Genomic DNA, 18,296 nt, shown 5'->3' with positions numbered 1-18,296 from the left:
AATGTAAACAAAGAATATAGAAAATAATAAAAAATTTAACTTGTGATGGACATGTTTAAACAATTAAAGAAAAAGGCAATGAACTTGAAAGAGCGTCTTGGGGGTTACCAGGTAGGGCTTGAAGGGAGGAAAGAGAAGTGAGAATTAGGCAATTCTATTGTAATTTCAAAAAATAAAATATTATTTTTAATAAAATAAAAAAAGAAGAAAGAAAAAGTAAATAGGGACGTAGGTTGGGGATTGTAGAGATGAGACTGTGTTCCTGGGAAATTCCTACCTGAGTCAGAGGGAGTATCAAGAAGTCACATGGTAGGCATAAAGATATTTCTAAGTTGATTGAAACTGGAATTATAAACATTTTCTGACAAAACTGAAGATTTACATGGAAAATACTTCTGATAAAATTGAAATATATAGAAAAACATGTTTAAAAATTGAAGATTATCATGGAATATTATATAGTTTATAATTCTACTTTCAATTAACGTAGAAATATTTTTTGCCCACCATTTTATCTGTGTAGTTTTCCATAATAATTTTCAATTTTTACATGCTATTCTATATTTTCCTACAATTTTAATAAAAGTATTTTCCATGTAAATCTTCATTCTACCATAAAATGTTTCTAATTCCTTTTTTAATTAATTTAACAATGTTCTTTATGTCTACCATTTACTCTAATTTTCCATGAAAATTGTCAATTTTAACGGGTTTTTCTTTATTTTTTCAATTTTATCAGAAATCTTTTCCATGTAAATCTTCAATTTTATCATACAATGTTTTTACTTCCTTTTTCAGTAAAAAAAGAAGTCACATGGAAGCCTGCTGTCTTGTAACTCAAATAAAAATATAACAGAGGGAATGGAGAGAGTTACCCTGCAGAGCTAGAACGTGCTTCTTACTGAAGCAGACGATTACTGAACACAGTCTCTAGTCCCAGGTGTAGAGTATCTCCATACAAGTGGGTCAGGGATACCCCAGGATCTTGTTGATTCTTTTGATTGTCCACAAGAAACAGAAAAGACACCACTGCCTTTGTTAGGAGATGCTGAGAAAGCAAGCTGGTACCAAGCTGGAAACATCTTCCCAGCTGATCTGCTTTCAAAGCACTGGAAGGTACTATGTGGGCTACAGGGGGAGAAAAGGTATCATTAGCTTTTCCCAGATGTGTGTGGCTGTTATGAAACATGACCAACCTGCCAGGTAAGATGTGCCCATCTGCTCGATAGTGACAGAACAGGTAGAGTAACCAACTGCCTTCTGATTGGATCAGAAGACATGTGTTTAAAGTATTCTTGGTTCCACATGAGATCACAGTCAACACAGTACCTCATTATTTCAGTTGTAGTATGCTTTTCCTACAAATGAGAAACTCTTCCCATGACCATAGTAAGCCCATTAGAATGGACATATTACCACATGTAATCTCTAGCTTCCAATCAATTTTAGATCATTTTTGACAATGCCCTTTTAAACAAAACGCTTAATTAAAATCTTATGTTGAATTGCTTGTTCATATTTTTTTTAGTCTCTAGATCTCTCAATCTGAAGCAGGCCCATCTTCATTTTTACATCTTGAATAATTTCAAAGGCTGTAATCCATATGTGTTGCAGAATATTCTTCAATTTAAGTCACTGTGATGGTTCCTGAAGAAAGAGGACTTGTAGGAAAATGACAGTCATGATCTATTGTTCTCTTTGCATTCTGGAAAGAGGTCTGTGACTTCAATCTGCCTTATTATTAGCAGAGTTAACTTGGAACCCATAATGATGATGGTCTTATTACTATAAAATAACTTTCTCTCTTTATTTAATCTTAAAGTTTTATTGTATTGCTCTTCAGCAAAATTTCAATTTACTCATCTTATGTCCCTATGCACTCCTAGTTTTTAAATTAAATGTGTTCTAGTAATTTAGTATCATCATTTTCATGATATTATATAAAAATTACTTCAAGGATCATATATAAATTCTCACTACTTTAAAAGTTTATTACTTTTCAAGCTTCCCTCAGATTCACCCTCCTCTCCTTATTGATTAAACCTTTATCAAATTTAGGGACCATTAAAAAAATCTTTCAAAATCAATGTGTTGCCCCAATATTCTTGGATGTGTGTTTTCCTCTAAAGAGTGGCCAACTTACTGGAACCTACTTCTACTTAACGCTGTGCAGACATTTTATTTAATATCCTCTGTCAGTCAGCTTTACTTTGTGGATGTCATTCTCTACCAGGTATTGGAACCCATAGTCTATGTTTTATGGGATGCCCCTCTTATGATATATGTACTCTGGGAACCTGGGATGAGCCTCTTCCACAGTGGCATCTCCTTTCCTCTGACAACCCTCCAAAATACTATGTTACACTGAGAAAATCAGCCACCCTTGATATTGTTGTGTAATTAAAACCTTTGCTGAGCAGACCCTGAGATATACATCAACCGGTTCAGGTTACTTTGGGCTGGAAAGCTGTGCATTGCAATTCAACAATATATGATAATTATTTTGTAAAAATAATTATTACCTGATCGACATTTTAAGGTTTTTGCTTTGTTTTCTTTTGTGTTCAGATAAAAAATATCTGGGCATCATAGTACCTTTAATCCCAGAACTCAGGACGCAGAGGCAGAAAGATCTCTGTGAGTTCATGCCAATCTGATTGGCAGAGTGAGTATGAGTGAGTATAAGAGAGAGAGAGAGAGAGAGAGAGAGAGAGAGAGAGAGAGAGAGAGACTGAGAATCTGTTTCAAAAGAAAAATGAAAGGAAGGAAGGAAAGAAGGAAGAAAGAAAAGGTAGCAGGTAAAGAACAGCGGTAAAGAACACATGCGTTTTCAAGAGACCCTGTGCTCTATTCCTAACACCCACATGGCAGCTCAAATCATCCATAACTCCAGTTCCAGGGCGATCTGACACCCTCTTCTCAGACATACACAAGAGCAAAAACACCCACAATCATAAATGAAACGAAAAGACTACAGCAACTCCTTTTGGGAAAATGATTATTTTTGGTGCTATTTGAAGGAATGTTGTAGCAGTAAATTAATTAAACCTCTTTGGCTCCTGGTGGGTCATTGTACATGATGCACCTGCTCAAGAACTCTCTGGACTCACAAATGACAGATGCACACATGCCCGTACAAACGCACCATGCAGAAACGCACGCCAGCTAATGTTGATATGCCTTGACTATCTCAATGACTAGCATTTCTACTCTTCCTACCCCCTACGGCTAAAGCGCAGATTTCCCCTCCAGTATTCCTGGCTTAACACCTTCTAAATCTGTTTTATCTTTACCACCTTGTGACCTTCTGGGAAGCACACCCCCACCCCCCACTTCCATAGGGCCACTTCCCCTTTCTAGAAATCTGATCCTTCTCCCTCTGAGTCATGACTATTCTTCTTTTTCCCTCTTTTCTGGTCCCTTGCCCATGCAGTCTAAAAGTCCTGCCTTCATCTTTCTGCCCAGCCATTGGCTGTATGGCGATTCTTTATTATCAATTGAAACCAGCTGGGGGCAGGGACCCTCAAGTCTGGAAGCACATCTTTGGGAACCGAATCATTTTGGGAACAAAGCATTGGAACCAATTCCAAACAGAATGAATACAAATTTGATATAGTTTTGCAGCAATTGTTTACTTAAAAATAATGTTCACTGTGAGCTTTATTTGATCCTAATGATCTGTTTGACATCAAAACCAGTCTTTCATTTCTTCTTGTTTTTCTTTATGTTTGAAGGTTATTGGATACTGTATCAATCACTTCCATGTTTATCATTTGGTGATGACATAGTGCATAAATTTCAGCTGTCTTAGCGCTTTATTTTAATTCTGGAACTTAGTCTGCATTTTTATCTTCCTTTCAATTTTTAATTAATGAATTTCCAAGTAATGAGTACCATCTGTCTTTAATTAACACGACATTGGATTTCACATAGAGAACAGTCACTCCAGTTCTGTTATTGGGAGAGTAAGAAGCTAACACGTGATTATGGTGTCAATGAAAATGGTGTAATGGAGGGAAAGTAGGAGTAGCAGGAAGGAACATAAGCGACAAGATGGTTGTTAGGGGCTTTCCAAGAACGAGATGTGGGAAAATGAAAACAGCTTATGTGATTGGGATTAGAGGTGAAAGACAGTGATGTAACTGGACGACCTCACTGTTAGTTGCTGGAGTACAGTGTGTACACTGAAGCTCTGGGGATGCATACAGGGAAAGACAGTCAAACACAGAGCTGGAGTGGAGGCTGGCACCACATCACATGCATAAATTAAATAAAAGTAATAATAGATAAACAAACCAAAGTACTGTAATAAGTTTTTAAAACAGAGGTCTGAAATATGCATTTTATATACTAAAGTAGATGTGCTGCTAAAGTCTCCAAGAAAAGACACAAATTGTTTTGCTGCTTTTAAACATTGACACATTTCTTACACCAAGTATTCCTGTATTTTATGACCTCCTAGTCATTTTCTTAGAGTAATATACTGAGATGATTAAACATTACATTTATTTTTAGCTGAATTTCTATGACTTGGCATATGACATTATTTCTTTTATTGTTTTCATTTAGAATCATTCCTATTAAAGCAGGAGCTTGTTTTGTGCCTAAGCTCAAAGGTGGAGGTTTCTAATGGAACTATGAAACACATGTTTTTTTTTATTCTCATGCAAGTTGTTTATTATTTTTCCTTTAGAATAATCTTTAAATGTTTGCTGACACATCCTGACAGACAAAACACATGTACATGTCATTTCTATGAGTGGATTAGGCAGAGATAGCTCCATAATGCTGAAGTCAAAGGAGAAATGTCATTTAAACCTCCTTCTTAAGTCAGAAATGAAAAAATAAAACTAAGCAACCTCTTTAGAAAGTAATAAACACTGAGAAACATACAGCACATCATTTAGATATTACTTTGTCAGAAATGTTTCTTCTTTTTCTTAATAAAACTATATAAAATATGATTTTGTAAGACCCAGTCACTAGACGGTTGTGAATGCTAGTCAAATTGAGGCAAACTTATTAGATATATCATACAAGATCAATAGTTCTCCCTCAGTCTTTTTTTTTATTCGATATATTTTTATTTAGGCCAAGCACCTCTGTTTTCCTCAGCCTGAGGAGATAGTATTGAGCACAGGGTCACTGTACCACAAAACAAAGGGATCAGTCTATCAAAAGCAAAGTCTTTGGCTCATGTGTATGAAGGGAATTTTCCCACAAACATATTCATTCACCCCAGAGCCTGGTCAGGAGGAAACTGCTTTTCTTCTTTCCTTGGCTAAATTGATTCTTATACTACAAAGAATGAAGAGGTAGTAGACACACATCTGTAATAATAAAAAACAAAACCATTACACTGCCCAACATTATAGTGATCACATCCAAAGAAATACCCATGTAAGACATGTTGACAGAGGCTAATATTCCAGAAACATATGACTAATACAGTTTTTATGGAGGAACCATTACGAAAAAATGGGTTTCTGTCAATGAGTTGAGAAGAGAGCTGCCACTTGAGTGTAGACTGCCTTTCTTAGGGTATCCCAGTATTGCAGGGCTTCCAGATTGTTTTGTACCAATTATAGGACATTGTTGCCAAGAGGACATATTTCATGGATCCCATACTATAGGAGACATACATGTAAAGGAGAATCTTCTTTTCTGGGAAAAATGTTCCAGTATCACGGAGACAAAGGAGGCTGTGTACCCAATGTTTAGGAAGAAATACTACCTTAGAAGAGGAACATGGACACATGCAGGTAGGAATCCCAAAGAGATAGGATGCTTCAGATATGGTTCTCTGGGAGGATTACTAGAAATTCATCAAATATATTACAAAAGGAGTTATTTAGTACTTGGGTACTCTGGAAGCCCCTGAAGAATTACCCAATTTCTGTGCAGTTGGTCTTTTCTACTTCTTTGTACAGACTTGAAATTTGAGGAATTTAATAGTGTTATCTTACACACACACACACACACACACACACACACACACACACACACACACACACACACACAGAGAGAGAGAGAGAGAGAGAGAGAGAGAGAGAGAACTGGAAGGCAATATATGCACGAATCAGCATTGGCTAGTGTAACAGCAGCTCAACAGCCATGAGTTATGCTCTTGTGATTCCTCTGCTTGTTCACAGAAAATGACACTGATAGCTTCTGAACAATGAACATGCCTGTAGTCTGGTATGTATTTCCTGAGATGGTAATGTGCTGGGCCTAAAGCAGGGGAGAACTCTTAGCATTTTCAAGAAGCAAACATTTTTTCTGATGCATTCATTTCACAGAGTCCACTTTGATAAGCATGGTTTGGAGGCAGACTGTTGTAATCTGTGCCCCAGTATAGGAGAATGCCAGGACAGGGAAGCAGGAGTGGGTGGGTTGGCAAGCAGGGGGACGGGGTATAGAATAAGGTGTTTTTGGAGGGGAAACCAGAAAAGGGGCTAACATTTGAAATGTAAATGAAGAAAATATCTGATAAAGAAAAGATTTCTTTAGTTGACATTAATGAATGGCAGTGTCAGTCTCTAATAGAATCAGTCATTTAAGGTTTTGTCATTTACAGATGCTCACGGATTTTTGTCATGGAAATTCTCTGGGGAAATAAATATGTGAGAAAAAATTTTTATTTATATTACAATAATTCATTTTCCGTGTTTTAAGTCCTAGGTTCTGAAATTACCCCCATTGCTCTCTTGAAATTATGCTAATCCGTGTGGAGGAACAGCTCAGTGGTAGGGACATGCCTACCACATACAATGTCCTCTCTCTCAAGCACATTAATTAGATGTGGGGGTTTAAATGAGAATGAGAACTTGAATGCTTAATTGCCAGTTGATAGACTCTTGGGAAAGATTGAGTATGGTCTTGTTGGGGGTGGCCTTGTTGAAGCAGATATGACACTAGAGGTGGGCTTTTAGTTTTTTTAATATTTTTTAAAAAATTAAAAATTTTTATTACATATATTATTTATTTACATTTCAAATGATTTTCCCTTTCCTTGATCTTCCCTCCCCAAAAGTCCCATAAGCCCTCTCCCTTCCCCTATTCCCCAATCAACCCCTTTCTGCTTCCTTGTCCTGGTATTCCCCTACACTGCTGCATTGAGCCTTTCCAGGACCAGGGGCCTCTCCTTCCTAATTCTTGGGCATCATTTGATATGTGAATTGTTTCTTAGGTGTTCCGAGCTTCTGGACTAATATCCGCTTATCAGTGAGTGCATGCCATGTATGTTCTTTTGTGATTGGGTCTCCTCACTCAGGATGACATTCTCCAGTTCCACCCACTTGCCTAAGAATTTCATGAAAACATTGTTTTTAATAGCTGAGAGTATTCTATAGTGTAAATGTACCACATTTTCTGTATCCATTCCTCCGTTGAGGGACATCAGGGTTCTTTCCAGTTTCTGGCTATTGTAAATAGGGCTGCTACAAACATAGTGGAACATGTGTCCTTATTACATGCTACGGAATCCTCCAGGTATATGCCCAGGAGTGGTATAGCAGGGTCCTCCAGTAGTATCATGCACAGTTTTCTGAGGAACTGCCAGACTGGTTTCCAGAATGGTTGTACCAGTTTGCAATCCCACCAGCAGTGGAGGAGTGTTCCTCTTTCTCCACATCCTCGCACGCACCTACTGTCTCCTGAGTTTTTGATCTTAGCCATTCTGACTGGTGTGAGGTAAAATCTCAGGGTTGTTTTGATTTGCATTTCACTGATGACTAAGGTTGTTGAACATTTCTTTAGGTGCTTCTCAGCCATTCGATATTCCTCAGGTGAATATTCTTTGTTTAGCTCTGTACCCCATTTTTTAAAATATTTTTATTTTCTATATTCATTCTTTACATTCCAAATGATTTCCCCTTTCCCGATCCCCTCTCCCCATATGTCCCATAAACCTTCTTCTCTCCATCCATTCTCCAATCACCTCCCTCCTTTTTTTCTTTGTCCTTATATTACCCTCCAATGATAGATCAATCCTTTCCAGGGTCAGGACCTTCTCCATACTTCTTCATGGGAGTCATTTGTTATGCGGTTTGTGCCTTGGGTATTCAGGGCTTCTGGGCTAATTAATATCCACTTATCAGAGATTGCATTCCATGTGTATTCTTTTGTGACTGGGTTACCTCACTTAGGATGATATTTTCCAGATCAAACCATTTGCCTAAAAATTTTGTGAATTCATTGTTTCTAATTGCTGAGTAGTATTCTATTGTGTAAATATACCACATTTTCTGTATCCATTCCTCCTTTGAGGGACATCTGGGTCCTTTCCAGTTTCTGGCTATTATAAATTAGGCTGCTATGAACATAATGGAGCATGTGTCTTTATTGCATCCTGGGGAATCCTTTGGGTATATGCCCAGGAGAGGTATAGCAGGGTCCTCTGGAAGTCTCATGTCCAGTTTTCTGAGGAACCTCCAGACTGATTTCCACAGTGGTTGTACCATCTTACAGCCCCACCAGCAGTGGAGGAGTGTTCCTCTTTCTCCACATCCTCTCCAACACCTGCTGTCTCCTGAGTTTTTGACCTTAGCCATTCTGACTGGTGTAAGGTGAAATCTCAGGGTTGTTTTGATCTGCATTTCCCTAATGACTAATGATGTTGAGCACTTCTTAAGGTGCCTCTTGGCCATCCGAATTTCTTCAGGTGAAAATTCTTTGTTTAGATCTGGACCCCATTTTTTAATAGGGTTATTTGGTTCCCTGGGGTCTAACTTCTTGAGTTATTTATATATATTGGATATTAGCCCTCTATCAGATGTGGGGTTGGTGAATATCCTTTCCCAATTTGATGGTTGCCGTTTTGTCCTTTTAACATTGTCCTTTGCCTTACAGAAACTTTGTAATTTTATGAGGTCCCATTTGTCAATTCTTGATCTTAAAGCATAAGCTATTGGTGATCTGTTCAGTAACCTTTCCCCTGTGCCCATGTCCTCAAGGGTCTTCCCCAGTTTCTTTTCTAGTTTCAGTTTCAGTGTGTCTGGTTTTACATGGAGGTCCTTGATCCACTTGGAGTGAAGTTTAGTACATGGAGATAAGAATGGATCAATTCGCATTCTTCTGCATGCTGACCTCCAATTGATCCAGCACCATTTGTTGAAAAGGCTATCTTTTTTCCACTGGATGTTTTTGGCTCCTTTGTTGAAGATCAAGTGACCATAGGTGTGTGGATTCATTTCTGGATCTTCAATTCTATTCCATTGGTCCACTTGTCTGTCACTGTGCCAATACCATGCAGTTTTTAATACTATTGCTCTGTAGTATTGCTTGAAGTCAGGGATACTGATTCCCCCAGAATTTCTTTTGTTGTTGAGAATAGTTTTAGCTATCCTGGGCTTCTTGTTATTCCAGATGAATTTGAGAATTGATTTTTCTAACTCTGTGAAGAACTGAGTTGGTATTTTGATGGGGATTGCATTGAATCTGTAGATCGCTTTTGGCAAGATAGCCATTTTAACTATAATAATCCTGCCAATCCACGAGCATGGCAGATATTTCCAATTTCTGAGGTCTTCTTCGATTTCCTTCTTCAGAGACTTGAAGTTCTTGTCATAAAGATCTTTCAGTTGTTTGGTTAGAGTCACACCAAGATACTTTATATTGTTTATGGCTATTTTGAATGGTGTCATTTCCCTAACTTCTTTCTCAGCCTGCTTATCCTTTGAGTATAGGAAGGCAACTGATTTGCTTGAGTTGATTTTATAACCAGCCACTTTGCTGAAGTTGTTTATCAGCTGTAGGATTTCTCTGGTGGAGGTTTTTGGGTCATTTAAGTAGACTATCATGTCATCTGCAAATAGTGATAATTTGACTTCTTCCTTTCCTATTTGTATCCCCTTGACCTCCTTATGTTGTCTAATTGCTCTAGCTAGAACTTCAAGTACTATATTGAAAAAATATGGAGAGAGAGGACAGTCTTGTCTAGTCCCTGATTTTAGTGGGATTGCTTCAAGTTTCTGTCCATTTAGTTTGATGTTGGCTACCGGTTTGCTGTATATTGCTTTAACAATGCTTAGGTATGGGCCTTGAATTCCTGTTCTTTCCAATACTTTTAGCATGAAAGGATGCTGGATTTTGTCAAATGCTTTTTCTGCATCTAATGAGATGATCATATGGTTTTTTTCTTTGAGTTTATGTAGTGGATAGCATTGATGGATTTCCTTATATTGAACCATCCCTGCATCCCTGGGATGAAGCCTACTTGATCATGGTGGATGATCGTTTTGATGTGTTCTTGGATTCTTGGTTCAAGAATTTTATTAATTATTTTTTGCATCAATATTCATAAGAGAAATTGGTCTGAAGTTTTCTTTCTTTGTTGGATCTTTGTGTGGTTTTCGTATCAGCGTAATTGTGGCTTCATAGAATGAGTTGGGTAGAGTTCCTTCTGTTTCTATTTTGTGGAATATTTTGAAGAGTATTGGTGTTATGTCTTCTATGAAGGTCTGATAGAACTCTGCACTGAAGCCATCTGGTCCCGTGCTTTTTTTGGTTGGGAGACTTTCTATGACCTTTTTTATTTCTTCAGGTGTTATAGGACTGTTTAGTTGATCTATTTGATCCTGATTTAGTTTTGGTGTCGGATATCTGTCTAGGAAACTGTCCATTTCCTCCAGATTCTCCAGTTGTGTTGAGTATAGGCTTTTGTAGTAGGATCTAATGATGTTTTGAATTTCCTCAGTTTCTGTTGTTATATCTCCCTTTTCATTTCTAAGTTTGTTAATCTGGATACTGTTTCTGTGTCCTTTGGTTTTTCTGGCTAAAGGTTTATCTATCTTGTTGATTTTCTCAAAGAAATTTCTCATCTATGCCTATAATCCATAGGTTTGGTCTTCTCATTGTGTCCTGGATTTCCTGGATATTTTGGGTTACAAGCTTTTTGCATTTTGCATTTTCTTTAACTGTTGAGTCCATGGTTTCTATGGTATCTTCAGCATCTGAGATTCTTTCTTCTATATCTTGTATTCTGTTGTCGATATTTGCATCTATGTCCCCTGATTTCTTCCCGAGGTTTTCTATCTCCAAAGTTGTCTCCCTTTGAGTTTTCTTAGTTGTTTCTACTTCTGATTTTAGATCCTGGATGGTTTTGCTTAGCTCCTTCACTTGCTTGTTTGTGCTTTCCTGTAATTCTTTAAGAGATTTTTGTGTTTCCTCTTTCATGACCTCAGCCTGTTGACCAAAGTTCTCCTATATTTCTTTAAGTGATTTTTGCATTTCCTCCTTATTGGCTTTTGTATTCTCCTGAATTTCTTTCAATAATTTTTGTGTTTCCCTTGTAAGGGCTTCTAATCTTTGGTCCATTTTCTCCTGAATTTCTTTAAGTATGTCCTTCATGTGTTCCTCTACCAGCATCATGACCAGTGTTTTTAAATGCAAATCTTGTTTTTCTGGTGTGATGGGATATCCAGGACATGCTGTTAAAGGAGAATTGGATTCAGATGTTGCCATATTGCCTTGATTTCTGTTAGTGACGTTCCTGCGTTTGCCTTTTGCTATCTAGTTCTCACTGGGGTTAGTTGGTATTGTCAATGCTGGACTCACCAGTGCAAGCTGCCTCTTCCCAGGTGGCCTCTGGTGCACAGCTCTCCTCCTGCACTGCCTGGAGACAGGGTACTGTTGCCCAGGCTCTTCAGATCTTGCTGTGCTGATAATGGAGTAGCTCTCTGAAAGTCCCTGGTTAAATGATTTCTATTATAACCATCTTCTAGCCTCCATAGCACCCACACTCACATGCAAACTCTAAAACACCCACACGTAATTTAAAATTCAAGTAACATGTATCATTTTTTAAAATGGCTTTCCTCCTATGTTTTTCCATATTGTCCACTTTATTGCCTCCTATCCAGTTGTCTCACATACAACTAAAGCACCCATAGCATTCTCTAACTGTGTCATACCGAAGTTCCTCAAATGCTTTGGTTTAACAATACTCTGGATTCCTCCCAAACTATTTACTATGAGTACAAGAAAATCCACAAATGAACAAACAAATCAACAAACAAAGAAATGACACCCAAATTTACACCTACAATGTGACCATCGTAGGCATATTTATTATATTTTTAATTTCCATTTAAAAATGATTGTTGATGAAATTATCCATGAAATTAATGTAACAAATGAATTAATAGATAGTAAAGGGAACGGTTCACTAATGTGTAGTCAGTGTTTTTCATTTTTCTTTTTAAAAATTTAAAAGTTAACTTTTAAATAAAGATTTTCTTTTTAAATGTGTGTGTGTGTGTGTGTGTGTGTGTGTATTTGTGAATGCAAGTCTCATGCAGGGAGGCATCAGATCTTTCTAGAATTGGAATTACAGGCAGAGGTGAACTGCTTGATATGGCTCCCTGGAGCTGAACTCAGACCCTCTGCATGAGCAGTACATATTCTTATTTGCTGAACCATCTCTCAAGCCCTGAGATCATTTGTTTAGGTATAATGTTTAATAATAATCATAACTGTTTAAATAACCAATCTCTTACATTAACTTTTCCAGTTGTGGTTTACACTGGAGATTCCTACCCTTGGAAGTTTGTTTATTGTACATCTGTTGCTCTTCCAAAATCACTGGGAATGGAAAATGTTATTTCCTTTTTAGGTGTTTATGCAACTACAGTACACTCTCAGCTACATTTAATTGGGTCTGTGGGACACTGTCCCTTTTGAGTAAGAAGTTTCTCTAATTCACATCCCTCTCTCCAACTTTAAATTGCTTTGGGATTTGGGGAACAATTATAATAGATGTTGCATCACAAATATTTATTCTGCCACACCTAGGAATCTGGCATATTTGTTGAATCTTCAGAATACTGAAACGAATTCTTTAAAAATGTGACTGGTTCTTATAAGAAATTTCATCACTCTAAGGGTGAGTCAATTAAGTCAATTAAAGCCTTTCTGTAATTAAAGGCATTCATTATTATGCATTAATAATACAAATGGCCAGAAGCCATATAGTAAATAATTCATTTTTCCCAAATATTTCTGTGAATTATCATATATTGTATTTTTTGTAACTGTTAATCTTTAAAGAAACTTCCACATACTTTTTATTATAATATGTAAAGGTATTTATATGCCATATTCAAAATGCAACAGATTATAAAATAAGATAGATTCTCAAACTAAGGTTGTAATTCTAGTCTGAGTATCTTTCTTTGATGCTCAATCTATTTCATAGGTACTTCAGTGAGTGTTGGGTGCCTCTGTCACCACCTGTGCTGACAGTAGTTGGTATCTAGTTAAGACTATTGCTTGTTAGTACTGACTAAAAGAAGCTGAAAGATAATTAAAATATGTTACTAGCCAACAATTTGGGTACATTAAGTTACCCTGGACTCAACTCCATAAATACTGCAGGAAGAATTGGTTTGGAAAGTTGATGCATTCAGTTAAAACTCTGCACCATTTCTAGTTACTGTGTTTGAGGCAAGGTATGAGCAAGGCAGACATGCTGATTCCTCCATTCACTTATTTCCTACCCAGAAATGAACCCACTTAGAGTGTCTGAAGTGGAAAAGAACCAAAGATGGCAAGACAGGCATGGTTCTCGGTGGCTTTGAGTAGGTGATGGGATTCTAGTTAAGGAGAAAAAGACTGAGATCTGTGACAACAGAAGCCACTCTGGTCATCTAAGGTACTTTGTCACGACATTTGTCAGGATGAGGAAGGTGGTCTCCCTATGCCTGGACTCCACTCCGATAGGAGTCAGCATGGCCACATGTTGGTGAGTCAATGTGCCTCCTTCCCTTTTCATGCCTCTGGACAGATCCTTCTGCTAATGTCTCTGATCCAGTGTCTCTTGAGCAATTTCTGAAATTCACCTACAGGGAAAATTTGATTTGTCAGGTACTATTAGATAAGTGTAAACTCATTGCCCCATTTCTCTGGGCAAAGTTTAATCAATACAGTTCATTCGCCATTGTGACTAATTCCTCTATGGTTCTTGCTGACCACTCTCTGTTGTTGACAGTAGGATGTCTATAGACATTTTTAGTGTTACCTCTCCGATAAGGCTATTGCTGGTCCACATTTGCTACTTTCTTAGGTATGCTTACCATCACACGCTCACAGAGACAGCTTCTAATAAAAAGGATATGCAGCCAACCTGCCTTCTCCTAACTCTGGCTCAGCTTCTCATATTACATTTGCCCATCTTCTTTTCTTTTCCAAACCAATCCTATTCTGTCCATGTTTCTAGATCCAGAATGTCCAGAACATTCCTTTGGGTCTCCTTTGATGATTATTTCTCATAAACATCAACCTTCTGATGAATGTATAATTTTAACTTAAGACACAGAATATTTGTCTTCACAATGTAACTTTATACCTTTCTGTATTCTAAATTCCATTGCCAACCTTATAATGGCACTGATTTACATTATTGACACTTATTGTTTTTAGAATGAGTTCAGCTTTGAGGTAAGCTACTAGCAGCATGCTAAAACATTAGAGTTGTTTGGTACAAACTGATTATGCATTTAAAAATGTGTCTTTAAATTTCTCTAATATTTATCATTATGTTAATCTGGAGTTATGTATAATATTTGAAAGAATTATATTCTTGAATCTTTCTCTTCTATGCCAAACTGTGTAATATGGCAAAATGAAATGGATTGGAATCAGAAGACAGCCAGAAGCACCAGCTCTGTGTTCATTTAAGTCTTTCATTATTGCTCTTGTTAGGTTGTTTTAAACAAGTAGATTGTGAAAATGAACTCTGGTGCTGAAGAATGAAAGACTGGAATGTGTCATGCTTTGCTGAGACTATCGCATTTTTGTGGATCTGGTCCCTGTAATGGTGTTGTCATAGGAATAATCACACAAGAGGCTAAGAGTGGGCTAAAAGAGGAAGATAGTTATGGATTAGATATGATGCTAAATTTTAGCTTATAACACTTATTTTTTTGTGTGTAAATGTTGGTAATTTGCAATTAAAAGGATTAATAGTATATGCAGCATCAAGTACAAAAAGAAATACTATTCAAAAAATAAAAGTTGTTCTAAATTTTTGACTGTTATCAACCACGGACTCAGAATTACAGGGTTTTTTTTTTTTAGTATACTTTTGTCTTTTTTATTGCTAGCTTGCTAGAGCAGATTAAATGAAGGATTCAGATGTATAATAGGTAATTAGGGGTTTTAAAACATCAGTTAAGGAATGAATTCTCAACAATAAAAAGTATTGCTTTTGAATGTGCATTTGATATGGATAGATAGCCATCTGTTAGCAATGGGCATGCATACTTCCTACATACTTAATTTCACTATATTCAATAACATACATTATTGGGGTATCAATGCCAGAGAGTAAGAAATGAACCCTTTCTAATATATGAAAAATGATTTTTCAGGTGCTTTGTACCATTTGTTTTGGGGGCAGTGGATATGTGCTATGGTATATCTTCCAATGATGGCTGACCGTGGATGACATGGATAAAAATAACCAGACGTTTGTTTCTGAATTTCTTCTTTTGGGTCTTTCTGGATACCCAAAGACTGAGATCATTTACTTTGTTATTGTTCTAGTTATGTATCTAGTGATTCTAACTGGCAATGGTGTTCTGATCATAGCAAGCATCTTTGATTCACATCTTCACACGCCCATGTACTTCTTCCTGGGCAATCTCTCTTTCCTGGATATTTGCTTCACAACATCTTCTGTTCCTTCATCTTTGATGAGCCCAATTACAAAGAAAAGAAACATTTCTTTCTCTGGTTGTGCAGTGCAGATATTTTTTGGGTTTGCAATGGGAACCACAGAATGTTTGCTTCTTGGAATGATGGCTTTTGATCGCTATGTGGCCATCTGCAACCCTCTGAGATACTCCATCATCATGAGAAAAGAAGTGTATGTATCTATGGCATCTGTTTCATGGTTCTCTGGTACCATCAATTCAGTTGTGCAAACATACCTCACCATGCGGTTGCCTTTCTGCGGGAATAATGTTATCAATCATTTTGCATGTGAGGTCTTAGCTGTCCTCAAGCTAGCATGTGCTGATATATCTCTCAATATCATTACCATAGTCATATCAAATATGGCCTTCCTGGTTATTCCGCTACTAGTCATCTTTTTCTCTTACCTGTTCATCCTCCACACAATCTTGAGAATGAATTCAGCCACAGGGAGACGCAAGGCATTCTCTACCTGCTCTGCCCACCTGACTGTGGTGGTCATATTTTATGGAACTATCTTCTTTATGTACGCAAAACCGAAGTCTCAAGATCTGACTGGGGAAGACAAGTTCCAAACTTCAGATAAGATCATTTCTTTATTTTATGGAGTAGTTACCCCCATGCTGAATCCAATCATCTACAGCTTGAGAAATAAAGATGTTAAAGCTGCTATAAAATACATCCTGAAGCAAAAGGTCATTCCATAAAGATGCTGGCACACACAGGTTTTTGTGTTGCAATCATGAGTTTGACTCAGTTGCAAAAAGCTATGAGAATATTTTATTTAATTATTTATCTATTTTGGAAAAATCTTGGCTTCTTGATTACCTCTCAGAAGTGGAAGGTATGCCCTAGTGCTAAAGACAACATGAACTTCAGAAACAGGGCCCAGAAACTCCTGTGCTGGACCTTAAATCTGCCTCCTTTAGGTCTAGCTCTCATGGAACCAGAGAGCACCATGTAAGATGTATACAGAGGGAGACAACCAACAGCCTTACTCATCTCTGATGCCTATGAACCATTTCAATGAATAGTATGCACAGTAGTCATAAAGGCACTGGGATGGCATCCATGCCTTGGTGCTGACCAACACTTCTCTGATTGGTCTTAATACCCACCTAACAGAAGGAAAACTGTGCGTATTAATAGAAACCAAGCTTACCACTGAGTTCTAAGGAAATCATCATTATTGAGGAGAATCTAATTCTCTGACAACAATACATATATACTTTTGTGACAGACAGAGACCTCTTCAGAAAACCATCACTAATAATCATGCAGAATTGTGGAGTCTGGTCCAAAAGTATGTTATTTACCAAACGCTTCTACACTTCTGGCTGGGGGAACACTGCTGAAGACAAGGCTGAATGATTGTAGAGCATCAGGGACTTTGCTGTGAGATTGTGTTTCTTGCAGAACCAGAAGCTATACTTTTAAAGTCTTAATAACAGGAGTGCCCAAATATGACTTGAACAAAGAGGACACCAATAAACATGCCAAACTGTACAGGAATGATCTCAAAATGCAGGAACCCTTTACAAAGAACCACAAGCAATTCAGTATATCTGGGGATGGGAGAGGTAGTCTTTCCCAAGAAAGAGTACACCAGTTAGTTGGACAGTTCCAAATTGTTATCCCTGAAAACATACATGCAGGTAGTAGTATATGGACTGAACAGATTATATTTAGCAACTGTTTATACAAATATACATATTTGTTAGTGATAAAGGAAAACATATGCATACAATAACAATTAGTTAAAGAGGCCATACATTAGAGAAAAAGGAAGGGTGTATGAGAAGGTTTGGAGGGAGGAAATGGAAGAGAGAGATGTAATTAAAACATAATCTCAAAACTAAAGTAACAACAAAATCCCTTGTTTAGGGAGAGATATTTTCATTCTTTGCCTTCACTAGTTGTGCTCAGCTACATTTACTGAGGATTAGAGTTTGCTTCAAAAGGATCTTGAAACTTGTCTTGTGTTGTATTCCATAGCTGCCTGCAGCTATTATGAACTGGGTTTCTGGAACAGAAGCTGAGGGATGGATAGGGAAGGGGTGAAAAGAAGAAGGGCCAAGACAATATTTCATTGATCAAGGCCCGAAACTTTAGTGGCGCCAGATCTTTTAACAGTTTGGGCAAACCCTTTCTCCTAGACTCCGAGCTGAGTTCCAGTGGAAGTTGTCTAGCTTCTCTTGGAGGTCCTCATCTTGACTGCTCTGGCAGCTGGGTTGGTCACCTGCTTAATTCAGGAATTCCTAGACCTGGAGGAAGAATGAACTTAACCTTTACTTCCAGCACTCCACCCTAGGTGGAGCAGGATCCTGGCTATCTGGGAGAAGTTAACCTTGACCATAGTCAAGTATACCCTTAGCACTCCACCCAAGGATAAAAATTCCTGCTTTAACCTACTTCCCTATTATGTCCTACTGGCAGATTCCTGCCAGAAGCCAGGGATTGTCCTTGACCAATGTCAAACTCAAACCATGTGCATGACTGCCCCAATATGGCTCTGTAAATTTCCTCCCTTTTTATTAATTTGAAAATGAGGAGGTAGAAAACAAGTGGATAAATATCCTTCATAAGAAGGTGGGCCTTAACCA

At 37.6% G+C, this 18,296-nt stretch overlaps 1 protein-coding gene across 1 annotated transcript; it reads left to right on the top strand.

The window, feature by feature from the left end:
• Positions 1-15,356: 15,356 nt before the first annotated feature.
• LOC127679906 (olfactory receptor 13C4-like) lies at positions 15,357-16,400 on the top strand. The gene is given in 1 exon segment (XM_052175488.1): positions 15,357-16,400. A coding segment is annotated over 1 exon segment (1,044 nt).
• The last annotated feature ends 1,896 nt before the right edge of the window (positions 16,401-18,296 follow it).

This window comes from Apodemus sylvaticus, chromosome 3, assembly GCF_947179515.1.
Source record: "Apodemus sylvaticus chromosome 3, mApoSyl1.1, whole genome shotgun sequence".
Taxonomy (NCBI): domain Eukaryota; kingdom Metazoa; phylum Chordata; class Mammalia; order Rodentia; family Muridae; genus Apodemus; species Apodemus sylvaticus.
The sequence above is the reverse complement of the archived record's forward strand: the minus strand, read 5'-3'. Positions and strand labels throughout refer to the sequence as shown.